A 13,633-nucleotide genomic window follows, 5' to 3' on the forward strand; every position below is an offset into this window, starting at 1 on the left:
GGGGTACTTCACTGAAAAAAGGTTGAGAACCACTGATCTAGTGGTTAATTTTTTTTGCAAACAGCCCATGAAGTGTATGAAGTACCCTATCTTTCACCAGGCATTAAGTGCAATTTAAGTGTCTTTGCCAGTTTTCTGGGGCAGCACAGTAGTTTAGTGGTTAGCGTAAGGTTGTGGGTTCGATTCCTGGGCCTGGGGTCTTTCTGCACAACAGTCTGCTGTACTCCTCCACAAACTCCGGATATTCCCCAATACCTTCTGCTCCTGTTTATCTGCTGTGGTCACCAATAAAGGTCATTGCAATGAAACCAAGAAACATTTTTTTTCACAAGAGCCGCATTGGGAAAGCAAATTCAAGGGGAGAGCCACACATTTTTTTAGTCGGAACATCTGACATTTGCCCGCTCGTTCCCTCTCCGGCGTCTTTATTTTGATTTTCGTTTGCTTCTTCCTCAGACTCTTTATCTTCACTATTCGTTCCAACGCTGTGTCTGTCCACCAGGTTTTTGTGCTGGGTTTAAAAAAAATTAGAAATCGATTGATCCATCCATGTGCCTGCATGTCACGCTAGCTAGCGGAGCTAACATCACCAAGTGTGACGGTGTTGTAATAATAATGCTGAAAGTGCGCTGCGTTGCCAGGTTTGACAGTGCCCCCTTTAGGAAACAATATCAGTTGAGGTGAAAGGAGAAGTATAATTACGATGTTTGTATTGCAGTGTTCACTGTATATTTATGTAGCACATTTAAAAAAACTATTGGCTGTGTTACCATATTGTTATAAGCTACCATGCGAGCCCCCAGTTATAGCTTGAAGAGCTGTGCAATGAGTATCTCTGCTATAGAAGCTAATCCTGGTCCAGTTAGAAAGGTCTCAGAATACACAGTTCTCAGTTTGCTGCATAGCCACACACCAATCAGGGTGCCCATGCTGACCCCTGTGCACCACTGAGACTGCCAACAATGGACATGTAAACATCAGAACGGTACCAATGGAGCAATGGAAGTAGGTGGCCTTGTGTGATGAATCATGATTTCTTTTTCATCGTGCGTGCGACGCATACCTGAAGAACACATGGCAAAGGAATGCACTGTGGGACAAAAGGCAAGCTGGTGTAGGAAGTGTGATTTTTTGAGCAATGTTCTGCAGGGAAATCCTTGTCCTGCCATCCATGTGGAAATCATTGGCCAAAACTCACAAATCTATGACAGCTCAGGGTCAATACATAAAACTCACACTAGAAAACACGAGGAAGGATTGCTGGAATGCTCACTGGGAACAGATGAGGCAATTTGGCACAGAAACAAAGGAGAACACAGCTTAGAAGGGCAAGGAGACAATAGGACACAGGCGAAACACTCAAGTGTAATCCCAAAGGCAGAAGCTTGACAGGACATTGGGAATGGCAGACAGATCCCCAAAATAAAACAGGAAGTGACACAGACCTAAAACAGACTATTGGGGCAAAATTGGTTCAGGAATGGTTACAGGAGCAAAACAATGAGTTTGAGGCGTTGACTGGGCCTCAAAATTCCCCAGAAGTTAATCTAATCCTAACAATTTATAAAATGCTGCTAACAACCTGGTAACAGATACCCCAGCACAGCTTCAGGGACCTAGTTGAGTCCCTGCCTTGACGGGTCAGGGCTGTTTTGGCAGCAAAAGGAGGACCAACACAGTAGTAGATAGGTGGTCATAATTTTATGCCTGATCAGTAAATGTTTTCGTAAATAAATAACAACTTAAACAATAGACACAGTTTCTTGGCTGCCTCTTACAATATTTTAAGCACTCTGAACAGAGTTAGGGTGTGTGTTTTCTGAAATGTCATGTTTTGTGAGATGCTATTGTGATATGTGAAAGGTCATTATGGTTTGCAAAATTTTGATGTGGTTTGTGAAATGTTGTGTTTTCTGTAACGTTATATCGTTTCGTGAAATGTCATTTTTTGACCACCAGGTTCACATGGTAATAACAGTTTACTATAGAAATGGTGCCCACAGATTAAACCATGAAACCAGGAACCCAGTCAATATAGTTTCTTTAACTCCAGTCATACGACAGCACAAGAGTAGTTCACAGTACTGGTTTGATGGTCAGCCTTAAACATAGTAGGAAGCAAAAATACATCTATTGTTCCAAAAAAAAAAAAAAAAATTCGGACTTTCAGACAAACAAGGTGGGAATGTCAATGTTAAAAAAATAGCAACGTGTGACATATACATTTTTTTATTTAATATGGTATGTATGGAAATGCATCACAATTTCTATTCCAGCCTATGAAATATTAAATTTAGACATTAAAATAGTTTAAATAGTTTGCATTTAGAAAGGCAGTCAGCTGCTCTTTAGCTTATGGTAACATAGTAGTATAGTGGCCTACTGTGTATGTAGAACAAACCCATCATAGTTTAAAGGTTACATTACGGGAAGTTGCAGCATCAAAACATATTAACTGGCCAGATTTTGTCCATGTTGTCATGATTACAGGCTTGACATCTCTCCTGGGTTGGTTTTTTCGTCAAGGTATTTGATAATGTCATTCACCCAAGGGGCAGAAGGTCTGACACAGAGCTGCCGACCTGCCAGTGTCTTCAGCCTGAATACACATACAAATATGAAAGTTAGGTTCAATGCAGGTGCAATGATGTTAGTGACATATTTTGCTTTCAACTTACAAAATGGCAGATTTGGTGCACTGCTGGCTGGTCCTGGCGTAGCTGAGCACTCTTCCTTTTGGCAGAGGCTTCTCGATGAAATTAAAACAGCATTTCTTTGGGCCTGTACCACGCAAACCTAAAAACCAACAACCTTTGATAAACAACTCTGCAGTGTGCAACAGTCTTTTTGTTCCCTTTTCCATTTCCTGTTGGGCTGCATGACAATATCTCTTTTTTTTTTTTTTTAGTTCAGTTTTAGCTTCCCAGTTTTGGCATTGTGGTATGGAGACCCCCTTTGATGTGTTGCTATGCTTCAAAATTAAATGAGACTGTCTGAATTTAAAAAATTACAGTTTAATAAAACTAGATTTCAATAAAGTGCCAGAATTGTTCTATTTTAGCTTTGTCATCTTCCCTGGCCATTTTCGCTCTTAAAACATTTAATTTATTTTTTAATAAATAAATTTTTTGTTAGCTCTGCCACATTTAATTTATTTTTTAATAAATAAATTTTTTGTTAGCTCTGCCAGTAGGGTAACATCTTTTATGTCACAGGTATGACTGATCATATCGTTTTAAAAGAAGATTACATTTAGTCATCTATCTGTTCAACCTGAGTGAACACATTATTTTCATCTTATTCTTACCTTCACTCAGAGTGATCGCAGCCACCATCAGAACAAGCACAGTGAGAATAAGGCGAGAAGCTGACATCCTGAAATGTTTGTGTTCTCCTCACAGTCAAGCAACAGGTCAGCTTGCTCTCTCAGTTGTGTGAAACCTGTGTATTGCTTCCATATTTATGTAGTTTAGCATTGTTCATGGGGAAAACCCATTGAGTATTATAATTTTATGACGCATTTCTGAAGGAAACTCCAGTTGAGGGGGTGTGTTTGCCTTTTGTGTTGATATTTGTTGTCTAATTCTCACTTCCCTTATTTACATCCCTAATGATTTTCACTGATAATCACCCTTAAAGAATGACCAGTGTTTGTAGAAATGGGTTTTCCCTGAGGTCACATGTGCGCCCAAAAGGACTTTCTATTTATTATTCTCTGACACATGTGATAATGGTAATTCTGATATCACAGACACTCTTTAATTAGTTATTACTTTTGAAAGAGTGACTTGTTAAGTGTTCAAAATTCAAACTGTAAATGAATTAATTTGTTTACAATTCATTTTATTTTCTATACACATTTATTTGATTTGTATATATAATCACCTTTAGCCAACTTCAAGCCTCTTGATGTTGCCCTCCATGTAGCAGTATTACAGAAAGGTGTGATGAATGAGGGCTACCAAGCTGTCCATACCCTGGTTTGGTTTTTCTTCTTTGTTGTCCTGAGAGCATTGTGAAACTGGAGCGCAATTGCCTTCATGTGTGAACATACTTGGCTAGTAAAGCTGATTCTGAGAATGACTGAGCTAAGCTCCCAAGGGATCTACAGTACCCTCTGCAGTTGACTCATAAATTTTTTCCTTCAGGTATAATAAAATTTTTTTCAGCATTTCAATTTGTTCTCAGATGTTTGCTCCCTGATGACTTTTTCTTTGTCATACATAGCTGACACAACCCAAGTTTCTGTGTAAGGTTTTTTTTTTCACACTAAGTACAGGACTAAATGTAAATTTTTATTGCTTGGCTTCTCCCCTGTCCATGTAAAGCAGAAGAACACTTCTTTCACTTCTTTATTCGTTGTCCTTTAAGAGAGACAAAAGCACATTTTTTTGACCGCTCAGTCAGTGTCGTTTACAATAGACTTCTTGTTGCCCGTGTGCTACATTTTAGTGAAAGTTATATCTGTGGTGATATAACAAAGGATGTCTCAATTCCTGTGGCTTGGTTCTGAGGGCCAAAGGATAGTGGGCTTGGACCATTCTGTTTTAATGGTCTTAGGAACCTTTTGTTTCTCAAGCTTAAAGGAAGATGCAGGCTAAAATTACATTTGGAAAGGTGGTATGTGAGATGTGTGTGCCCTCAGATCATTTTAATAAGCTTTGACTTAGACAGTCGATGAATGACCACTTAAAACACACTGCTCAAATAACCACACAGACACAGATTGAGGGAAAAATCCTTGTTTTTGAAAAAGGCGGAAGAAAATAAATTTGTTGAAGAAGCCTAAGAAGAGAAAAATTCCATAGCCACATTACGGATAGGAAAAGCCCATTAAGAACTATCTTGCATCCAAGGACAAAAATCAACCCCAAAAAAAAAAAAAAATTAGAAGGAAAAGAAAATTAAAACGATAGCAAATTCACAAATCAGTTGAACTCAGACCATTATCAACAGAGCGTTGTTACAGTATGCAACTACAAAAGCTTCAAGGTCAACTTCATCAAAACTGAAAGAATTCTATCCTGCTTCTGATGTTGTATGTTGAAAAGAAATGTTAGACAATATCAAAAGCATTTCAGGAAATAAACTCACAAACACTAACCTTCCTTCTGTAAGCCTTATCAGGACTGTTATAATAAAGCAATAGCTCACGACAGGCTGTGGAACATGCTTGTTATATCAAAAGAAAGTGGTGTTGTTTCCAAGGGGCCTGTGACCACTTCATGTGTGAGCTATTGCTTTCATAAAATGGCTATGAAGTATGGCAAAAAGGTTAAAGTAATTGACACACAGCTATGTGATTTATTTATTTCATAAGTGGACGAAATTAAGTCCTTGGCTGCCTCCTGTGCCACGGTTCCTAAGAAATGGACAAATAAGCCACCACATATTTTGATTTCATCACTTGAGTTTTTTTTTTCCATTCATTTACCTGTTCTTTTGATAGTGCAATATGTTGTTTCGTAGAATTTGAGTATAAGGTAAGGAATTGGGTGTCATAGCTGTAGATTTTCCCCACAATAGAACACCCATGAAAGAAAAAAAAAAAAACGACAACAAAAAAAACATTCATTCCAGTCTAGAAGCTGTTTATGTTAAAGTACAGCTTTCCACCACCAGCAGCTTTACTGACCACACTAGTGCAGTCAGAGTGAGGAACAAATGTGGAGCAATTTCTGACTTTAAAGTTGGGGGTTCAGTACAATTACTGTGTTTACGATGGACCAGTATTTATGTTATGGGAGTATTACTTGTATTTATGAGGCCATAAAGAATTATCAGCTCTATAGCTGCTCTTAGCTTTCAATGGGATTTAAAAAATCTTTCTTAAATTTTTTGATCTTTTGATAAAGTCTGACTTAGGTCCAAGTACACTAACTGCTGGTGAGGCCTGGTTTACTTCTGTGATGACTTCTGCTTTTATAAAAATTGGCCAAAAAAGAAGGGTTTAGAAAAACAATATTGACGAAAACCTTTAACATTAAACAACATTTAATTTACCACGTGTTTTCATCACAGAGATGTCATACTAGACAACTTCCTCTCTTTAAATGCTTGTCCTCCAAGCAAATTTTTCCACACTAATGAAGTGTTCTGTAGTATTTAGGTGTCATGTTATAGAACAGCAGAGCTGAAAATTAAATGTTACTATGTAAACTTTTCCCTAAAGTTCTACTTTCCCTAAACTATTAATTCTTTAAATGAAGGGACCATTATTAAACTGTCTTCCTGTAAGTCACTAGTGACCTATAGTGTATTTACATTTGACCACATTTGAAGTTCACTCCTGAAGCGTCACAGAAGAATCGGACACACTCAATCTATAAAAGAAAAGTCTGCATTGAAAAGAGAATAGTTACAGACCATGGAAATAAGAAGAACATATTAGTCATAATAATCATAATAATGTGTCATAAAGTATCAAACGGCCATGTGACCTGACTTGAACACACATAACAAAACAACCTGTATGTTTAACCTGCATTCACCTTTACATACTGTGCGCACATAAACCAGCATGATCTACTCTCTATACTGAGTTACATTAGAGCAGTGTATTCAGAGAAATACCAGTTGACACACAGTTTGTATTGAAAAATATAACACAATAAGAAGCTCAAAAATACATACATATATAAAGTTTAGTTTTCAAGTGATAAGAAAAAACTTGTAAAAATTCAATAGCACGTACCACGTGATAGTGGTTACAGCACATGTCACATTGGTGCGATTACTTTGTGTGGCCAGTTTCTTTTTTGGCTCCCAGCTGGGTGGTGTCTTGCCGCATGTCATTTCCCTGCCCTCTGTTACTCTGCACTGTCAAATAAAAGTTGTTAATTACCCAAAATAACTGTAAACTGATGTAAAAATCATTCACCATTCAGACCATGGAGATATAATCATGGTCCCTGTAGCATCACTGATGCTTGGTTTCCTCCTGCCAAATTAGCATTTAAGTGATCAGGAAGGCCACTGTTACAACAAACCAACCTATCTCTTAAATATCAGATGTTGAATATTTAAGAAAAAATTACTTAGACTTTCCCATACAAACTAAATTAAACTGCTGCGCACCTGCGCATTCAAGTTCTGTAAAAACAATGACTGTATTTGGTCTTGTAGAAACGGTAGGTTATAGAGACCAATTTTACTGTTAAAACAACTTTATTCTGGGAGTATGATGACTCCGTAAACTTCCGATGCAGCTTGTCTTTTAACACAACTCCTTGTGAAGCAAGATTCACACACATCTTTGCATATCAGTCATTTAAAATTGTACTGTTGATTTTAAAATGCATTCACACAACACGGCATGTTGCGCAGTATACCTTGTATGCAATCTTTAGGCCTTCAGAATGTTTCTGAAGGACTATAGATCATAAGAGCTTGCAGATCCCATCGCACCACAGTGATGGCAATGATGCGTCTGTGCTCACACCAAAACAACATAGTGCTAGCTTGCCAACAAGGTAGCTAATAATAATGCTTACTATTCTGGAAACTATGAGGATATCATTTAAAGACCCCACATACAGGCAGCAGAGCGATTGTCACATCACTTGAGCTCTGTACATTGCGTGTGTTTTTGTGTCTGATTTGAGTAAATCTTGCAAGCTGGTGTCTCACATGCACACGTGCTACATTGGCCGACAGTTAGTATGTATTTCAGTGGAAATCTCCTCTTGACTCATCAGGCATCCTGACTCAAGCAAGCAAGTGTATTGAGTCTCTGTATTAAAGCTGTAAACCAAATCATTTCCTCCATGCACCAGCAAAGCCTTAGTTGCCTGAAAAACATGCTATAAACACCTTACTGGCTCAAACTACTTTTTTTTCTTTTCAGTTTCATCCCTTTATACAATAGTCTACCACTTGTTAAAAATATACAACATAGTATTAAATGGGCATTAAACTTTCTATAAAAAGTAAAAATGATGAATTATATCTTTTTCTCATGTTCTTCTTTTCTTTTATTTTTGTATATGAAATTGCCAGTTATTAAGGGACTGATGTAGGTGTGGTAAGCTGGATGACAACAGAAGTCACCACACAGATGCGAAGGCCAATCACCAACTGTATGCTTCACTCCTATCATTAAATCATGTGTTTTTCTTTGGGAGATGGTCATTTAAGGACTAACATAAAACTGTCCCTGAAGGTAGAATCATAAAAAATAGAACAAAAAGCATCACTTAATGTATAGCTAAAACCGACTGAAAAACGAGTGTGGAAATTGGCTACATGAAACATTCACTTTAGGGAGTTCTGGAGGATAAGAGCAGAAAGGTGAGGGGATATTCAACTGTCAAAATGTTCATCACTTCTGTTTGGGTGTTAGGTAAAGTATTTTTTGTATATGTGTGTATGTATGTGGATTAGCCAGGAAGATGAATCTCTCTGGCTCTTTCTTTCATATCATACCTCTGATGCTGCACTCCCTCAAGTGCTTTATATCCATTGACCCAGTGAGCACACCTATTAATTATTCTGTCAACCTGTTTCTGTTCCATGAATTCCCTTTGCATACCTGCAGGTCTCCAAAGGACATGTGTATCTGTAAATTCCTATTCTCCCTCTCTTAATATGGTTGTCTATCATTTCTTCATGGCAGTATTTTTAAAAGGATCAAGTGTCTAAGGCTCCTCTTCCCCAGTGGACACAGCCAATCGCATGGCCACAGACAAGTGGTCGGTGAGACCAGCCAGCTGGGTGATGAAGCTGAACTCCTCAATTTCCTGTGGATTGCAGAGATAGAAATCAAATCATTATGACCTCACCATTATCAGCTTTCATTCTATGGTACAGCATGCCACTGAACAAAACATAGCTTTGACATAATATCACAAAAGCTGTTGGCAAGAGTTGTGTGTTTAAACATCACATAGACATACGGCAACCAATACAGCTCAACCAGGACAAAACCGAGGTTTTAATTATTGGTCCTGTAGGCAAGCGACAGAAACTTCTGCCAAAATTCCAAAATTTCACAACATCACAATATATAAAAAAAAAACCCTGCTTGCTCTTTGACTCTGAGCTTCATCTTATACTGCTTCTCAGGAATAAAACAAAAATAGGCTTTCACCATCTTCAGCACGGAAGTGATGATGTATGCTTTCATTTCGAGTTGTTTAGAATGCCCTGCTCTCTGGTTGTCCCATGTGTGACCATTTCACTTTCAGCTACTCCAGAATTCAGCTGCATGAGTGTTGACAAAGACGTTACGTTACACCTGTTTTAGAATCATTGCATTGACTTCCTGTGCGTTTCAGGATCAATTTTAATGTTCTTTTATTCATTTACAAATGCCTGAACAATCTTGGGCCTTCTTATATACAGTAGCTGATCTACTCCTACACTATGAGCCCACGCAGACCCTGAGGTCATCTGGTACTGGCCTTTTAGTTCCAAAGACAAGAACAAAAACCTGTGGTGAAGCATTATTTCATTTCTATGGCCTGTATCTCTAACACAGCCTGCTGGAGGGCCTCTGGGATGCAGAGAAAGTTTTCAAAAGCAGTCTCAAGATACACCTTTTTATGTTAGCTTTTAACTGATCCTTTCTCTTTCCTTGCCTCCACACTGGGAGTTTTGTGTGGTTACCTGTTTTTTTCTCTTTCCCTCTGATCATTCTGTCCTTCCTTTATTTTCCTTTTTAACCTGTGAAGCAGTTTGTGTTGCTGATCTGTCTGAAAAGTACTACATAAATAAAATTTGATTTGCTTTGATAGACAATGAGCAACGTCAGCATACATTGGAAATTGTGCGTCCAGCCACCTGAAATTGACAGTATTCTTCACTTGCGTTCTAGTTCTGTTTTTGTCTTCATTATACCCAGAATTCTATCATGCTAATGAATGAAAACAATGTAAAAGATAGCTAAAAGAGAAATATGCTCTTGGAAAAGCTGTAATTCGTGACAAACCAGTTCTGTGTATCAGCTCATCACAAAGTGTTGAATGGGACTGGACAACTAAGTTTCCCTGCAAGCAAGGGTGCCCTGCTGAAAACAGACAGGACTTTCCACACACAAAGAAAAATGTCACTTTGTAAATAATGCTAACATCCCTCTTTATTGGAACTGAAGGGACTTGTCCTAATACTATAATGAACAGTACTGCTACTTGTATTCTTACGACAAATGTTATTCCCCTCAAATACTGTCTTTTAACACAAAACAAACAACTATGATAAAACTATGATAAAAAGTATAGTTACATTAATTATAAAAAATTAAAATTATAGTAAAATATTACAAGGAAATCTATCATCACCATCAGTTACTGTGTTCAGACATATTTAGGAGTATTTATCATCATGAAATGTTATATTGAATGTATAACCTACAACAGAAATGAGAAAACTGAATAAATAGGTTCGAGGTCTGCTGATGACAAGATCAGTGTCAGTTTACAGTCATTGCACTTTGCCACAAGGTGGCGTCAAATGTCTGAGCTTCTTGACCAATAATCAACCAGAAAGCAAAGAGCATCTGTACATGGGATGAAATCAAAAGAAGAATATATCACATGGCTTCACAATAATCAGGCACTATGGTGATTTATCTCGAACTTTAAATACACAGATCATTCATCTTTGTGTCAATTCATTGTTGGTTCTGTAACAGAAAATTGAAATACTGAAACCTTTCCTGTTTTTCCCTCCTAAACCATACCAGTTTCCAGTCCTGGTGCAGGCCCTCGTCACTGTAGAGGATGTAGTCGATCCGTCGTCCATTGCCTTTCAGTGGGATCTTTCTCCCCTTCTGATTGCTGGCAGGACACTGGCTCTTACTGGGAGGAAATACCAGGTATTCCTTCCTCCCCTCCTCATTTTCCATCACTCTGACAGACACATAGTGTAGGTAGGTCCGTTAGAATGAATAACTGAGAGAGCTGAGAGATGGATCGATTCTGTTGACAAGGGATGTAGCCCTGAACGCATTTTAAGACAATCCAACACAATAAAAGTAAAGCAAAATCACACAGGAATGGGGACACAGACTGACAAATCATGGACTGCAGTGTTTAATGAAAGGGTCAGTGGAGTTATAAAACAGCTAAAAATTATGCCTTTTCTAGTGCCATTACAGATTACATTAAGATGTTCTGTTTGTTTGCATTTGTTTCTTTAACATTAGAATTTCCAAACTCAACCTAACATCTTTTCGATTACCTGCTCAGTCTTAAATGGTTGAAGCTCTGCCAATAATAATATGTTAGGCAAGCCGGATGGGGGAGTCTCCTTACTTGTGAAACTACACTACCTTGCCAAGTTTGACTGTCTAGTCGGACATTAATATTCCTTCAGTCCAAAAGTGTACACATAGTAAAATCACAAAGGACTAGGTGTTCCATGTCATGAATTTTGTCATGAGGTCTATTACAGATATAGAGTAAATTAATTCACAGCCCTTCTCTCCATATTTCTGCTTCTCTCCCCCCTCTTGCTTGACAGTGGGTATGCTTGTTATCTTGGCCCAGACCAGCTTGTGAAACTAAGTCAATGGTCTATTCAGTGTTTTCTCTTTTTGTCAGCAGATGTGTCCAGTGCTGGCTCTTGCTATAGGCGGCGTAGGCTAATGCTAGTGGGGCCATCAGCCATGAAGTGCTTGCAAGACAACACTTTTTCACAAAAAACTGAGGTTTCAAGGAAGAAGTATTCTTATGGGACAGCCCAGAGGCACCACTTTGGCAGATCTCAGAGGGTTCCTATAAGGACACTGCTTGAGTATTTAGGTGACTTACTTTTGTAAACTCTCAGGTGTGCAGACTTCGTCGTCGTAAAGGCCACTGGGATCCAGGAGAGTGCCTGTTGAATGACACATTAGAAATGATACATGGCAGACACAGTTGCATATGGTCATGCACATTTTGAATAATTTTCAACTGAAGTCCTCTCTTCCTTTAATCATCTTCCTAAAAACTCACCTTGGACAGGAGGCAATCATTTATTACATTTTGTTAACACTTGCTGGTTGCAGTACAAGTTAATTTGGACTTTACCATAAACATTTCATGGTTTATTACCATAAACATTTCATGGTTTATGGTAAAGCAATACTGTGTTTAGTGAAAGAGAGCAAAATCATACTCCAGCATTGGTGGTTAACTGCTGATTGATATGTCACAAAAATACAACAACTTTGAAATGTATTTGCTGCACACAGCAAGGCTAAACAAATAGTTGCCTTCGAGGCAATCTCTTTCTCTAAGATATAACTTTATTTAAAACAAAACTGTTGTCCCAGGCATGTGTCTAAAATTTGCTCTGACATTATAAAACCTTATATAATTTTCTGATACCTCCTCATTTGAGCTATTGGATGTTGTACTTGTGTTTATATTGTGTTATGTGGGTAGTATGCTTAAGATTTAGAAGCTTGTAAGAGCAGTAGAACAAGGGAAAACGGAGAAGCGAGGAATTGTAAAGCAAAGCCAGCTTGAAAAACTCCACTACCACAGTCTCAAGCACCAATGCAGCCTCAATGTGGACCGAATAAGCACAACTGCTCCATCAATGTTCCATTATAGTGTTTGGTGCACATATAGCATCAATGAACAGTGCATGATCTGCTACAGATTTTGGAGTGGAGAATATTTTCATAATAACTGGTTGCAAAATCTAAGGAATCAGACGAGTTGAGAGACACATCTTTCAGTAGGATAGGGTTTTCACCACATGACTGGTGCAAACTGTGAAATGTGCACAATGAGCATGTGACAGCTAACTCAAAATCAGAAATTGGAATTATGAGTCAACTTTATGCCAGATGGACCAGTTAAGACATTAGATGAATCTGGGATAGAGATTGAACAAAGGCTCTCACCAGCGGTGAGAATAAAGGCACCAGTTCTTGTCATGCCACCAGCACAACTCCCCGTAATAGACCTGCTAAGGTAGTCAATGCCTGTGCTGAAAAAATGCCTGATGAGGAAATAGATGTCTAAACTGAGACATTATTTTCTAAGATTCTAAGATTGAGACATCCGCCAAGATACTTGACCTAATCAGTTTGGCACACCTTCCGGCTGTAGTTAAAGTGCGAATATGTGAAATGAAAGTATGAATATTCAGTCATTCATTCAATCATCTTCTTATCTGTTTATGGGTCACAGGGGGAGCTGGAGACAATTCCAGCTCATACTCGGTGAGGTACGCTTGAATAGGTCACCAGTCCACTGTAGGGCAGATACATATACAGACAGAGATGAACAACCACTCACACTCACATGCAGACTTACAGACAATTTAGAGTGACCAATTAACCTCAACATGATGTCTTTGGAAGGTGGAAGGAAACTGGAGTACCTGGAGGAAACCCACGCAAACACGGAGAGAACATGCAAACTCCACACTGAAAGGCCCCAGTCTGGGGAATCAAACCCACAAACTTATTGCAACAGGCAACAGCACTAACCACTATGCCACCTTGCTTCCCTAAGTTTTAATAAATTGAATGACTGCCCCAGGATTCTTTAGGCTTTTTTTTGTGCCAATTGCAGACACAACCAGCTACTACTACTACTCATGGAGGCGGCTATTACAAGGAGGAGAGTACTCAATTGACACTTTCCATATATTCCATAAACTTCATAGTGTATAAAATAACATAAAAAAAATATATGCA

The 13,633-nt window shown here is 38.5% G+C and overlaps 2 protein-coding genes across 2 annotated transcripts in view; both read right to left on the bottom strand.

The window, feature by feature from the left end:
• Nucleotides 1-2,024: 2,024 nt before the first annotated feature.
• Nucleotides 2,025-3,430, bottom strand: LOC115056717 (monocyte chemotactic protein 1B). Its single transcript, XM_029523398.1, has 3 exons — nt 3,308-3,430; nt 2,679-2,796; nt 2,025-2,599 (listed from the first exon to the last, which is right to left on the bottom strand). Exons 1-3 carry the CDS (start codon nt 3,372-3,374, stop codon nt 2,485-2,487), a joined length of 300 nt encoding a protein of 99 aa, XP_029379258.1. The 5' UTR covers nt 3,375-3,430; the 3' UTR covers nt 2,025-2,484.
• A 1,928-nt stretch (nt 3,431-5,358) lies between these two features.
• Nucleotides 5,359-13,633, bottom strand: part of smpd3 (sphingomyelin phosphodiesterase 3) — a 51,229-nt gene continuing 42,954 nt past the window's right edge. The window contains exons 8-10 of the mRNA XM_029523753.1: nt 11,751-11,814; nt 10,679-10,847; nt 5,359-8,738 (exon numbers count right to left, since the gene is read on the bottom strand). Coding sequence (XP_029379613.1) covers nt 8,637-8,738; nt 10,679-10,847; nt 11,751-11,814 — 335 coding nt within the window. The 3' untranslated portion in view covers nt 5,359-8,636. The remainder of the gene's footprint in view (nt 8,739-10,678; nt 10,848-11,750; nt 11,815-13,633) is intronic.

Source organism: Echeneis naucrates, chromosome 16 (assembly GCF_900963305.1).
Source record: "Echeneis naucrates chromosome 16, fEcheNa1.1, whole genome shotgun sequence".
Lineage (NCBI taxonomy): Eukaryota > Metazoa > Chordata > Actinopteri > Carangiformes > Echeneidae > Echeneis > Echeneis naucrates.

What these genes read in the sequence shown, in the direction of transcription:
- LOC115056717 (XM_029523398.1), bottom strand. Translation starts at nt 3,374, where the DNA reads ATGTCAGCTTCTCGCCTTATTCTCACTGTGCTTGTTCTGATGGTGGCT. An exon ending in TGCGATCACTCTGAGTGAAG is followed by an intron (nt 2,797 to 3,307) that starts GTAAGAATAAGA and finishes GTTGGTTTTTAG; the next exon opens with GTTTGCGTGGTACAGGCCCA. An exon ending in TGCACCAAATCTGCCATTTT is followed by an intron (nt 2,600 to 2,678) that starts GTAAGTTGAAAG and finishes ATGTGTATTCAG; the next exon opens with GCTGAAGACACTGGCAGGTC.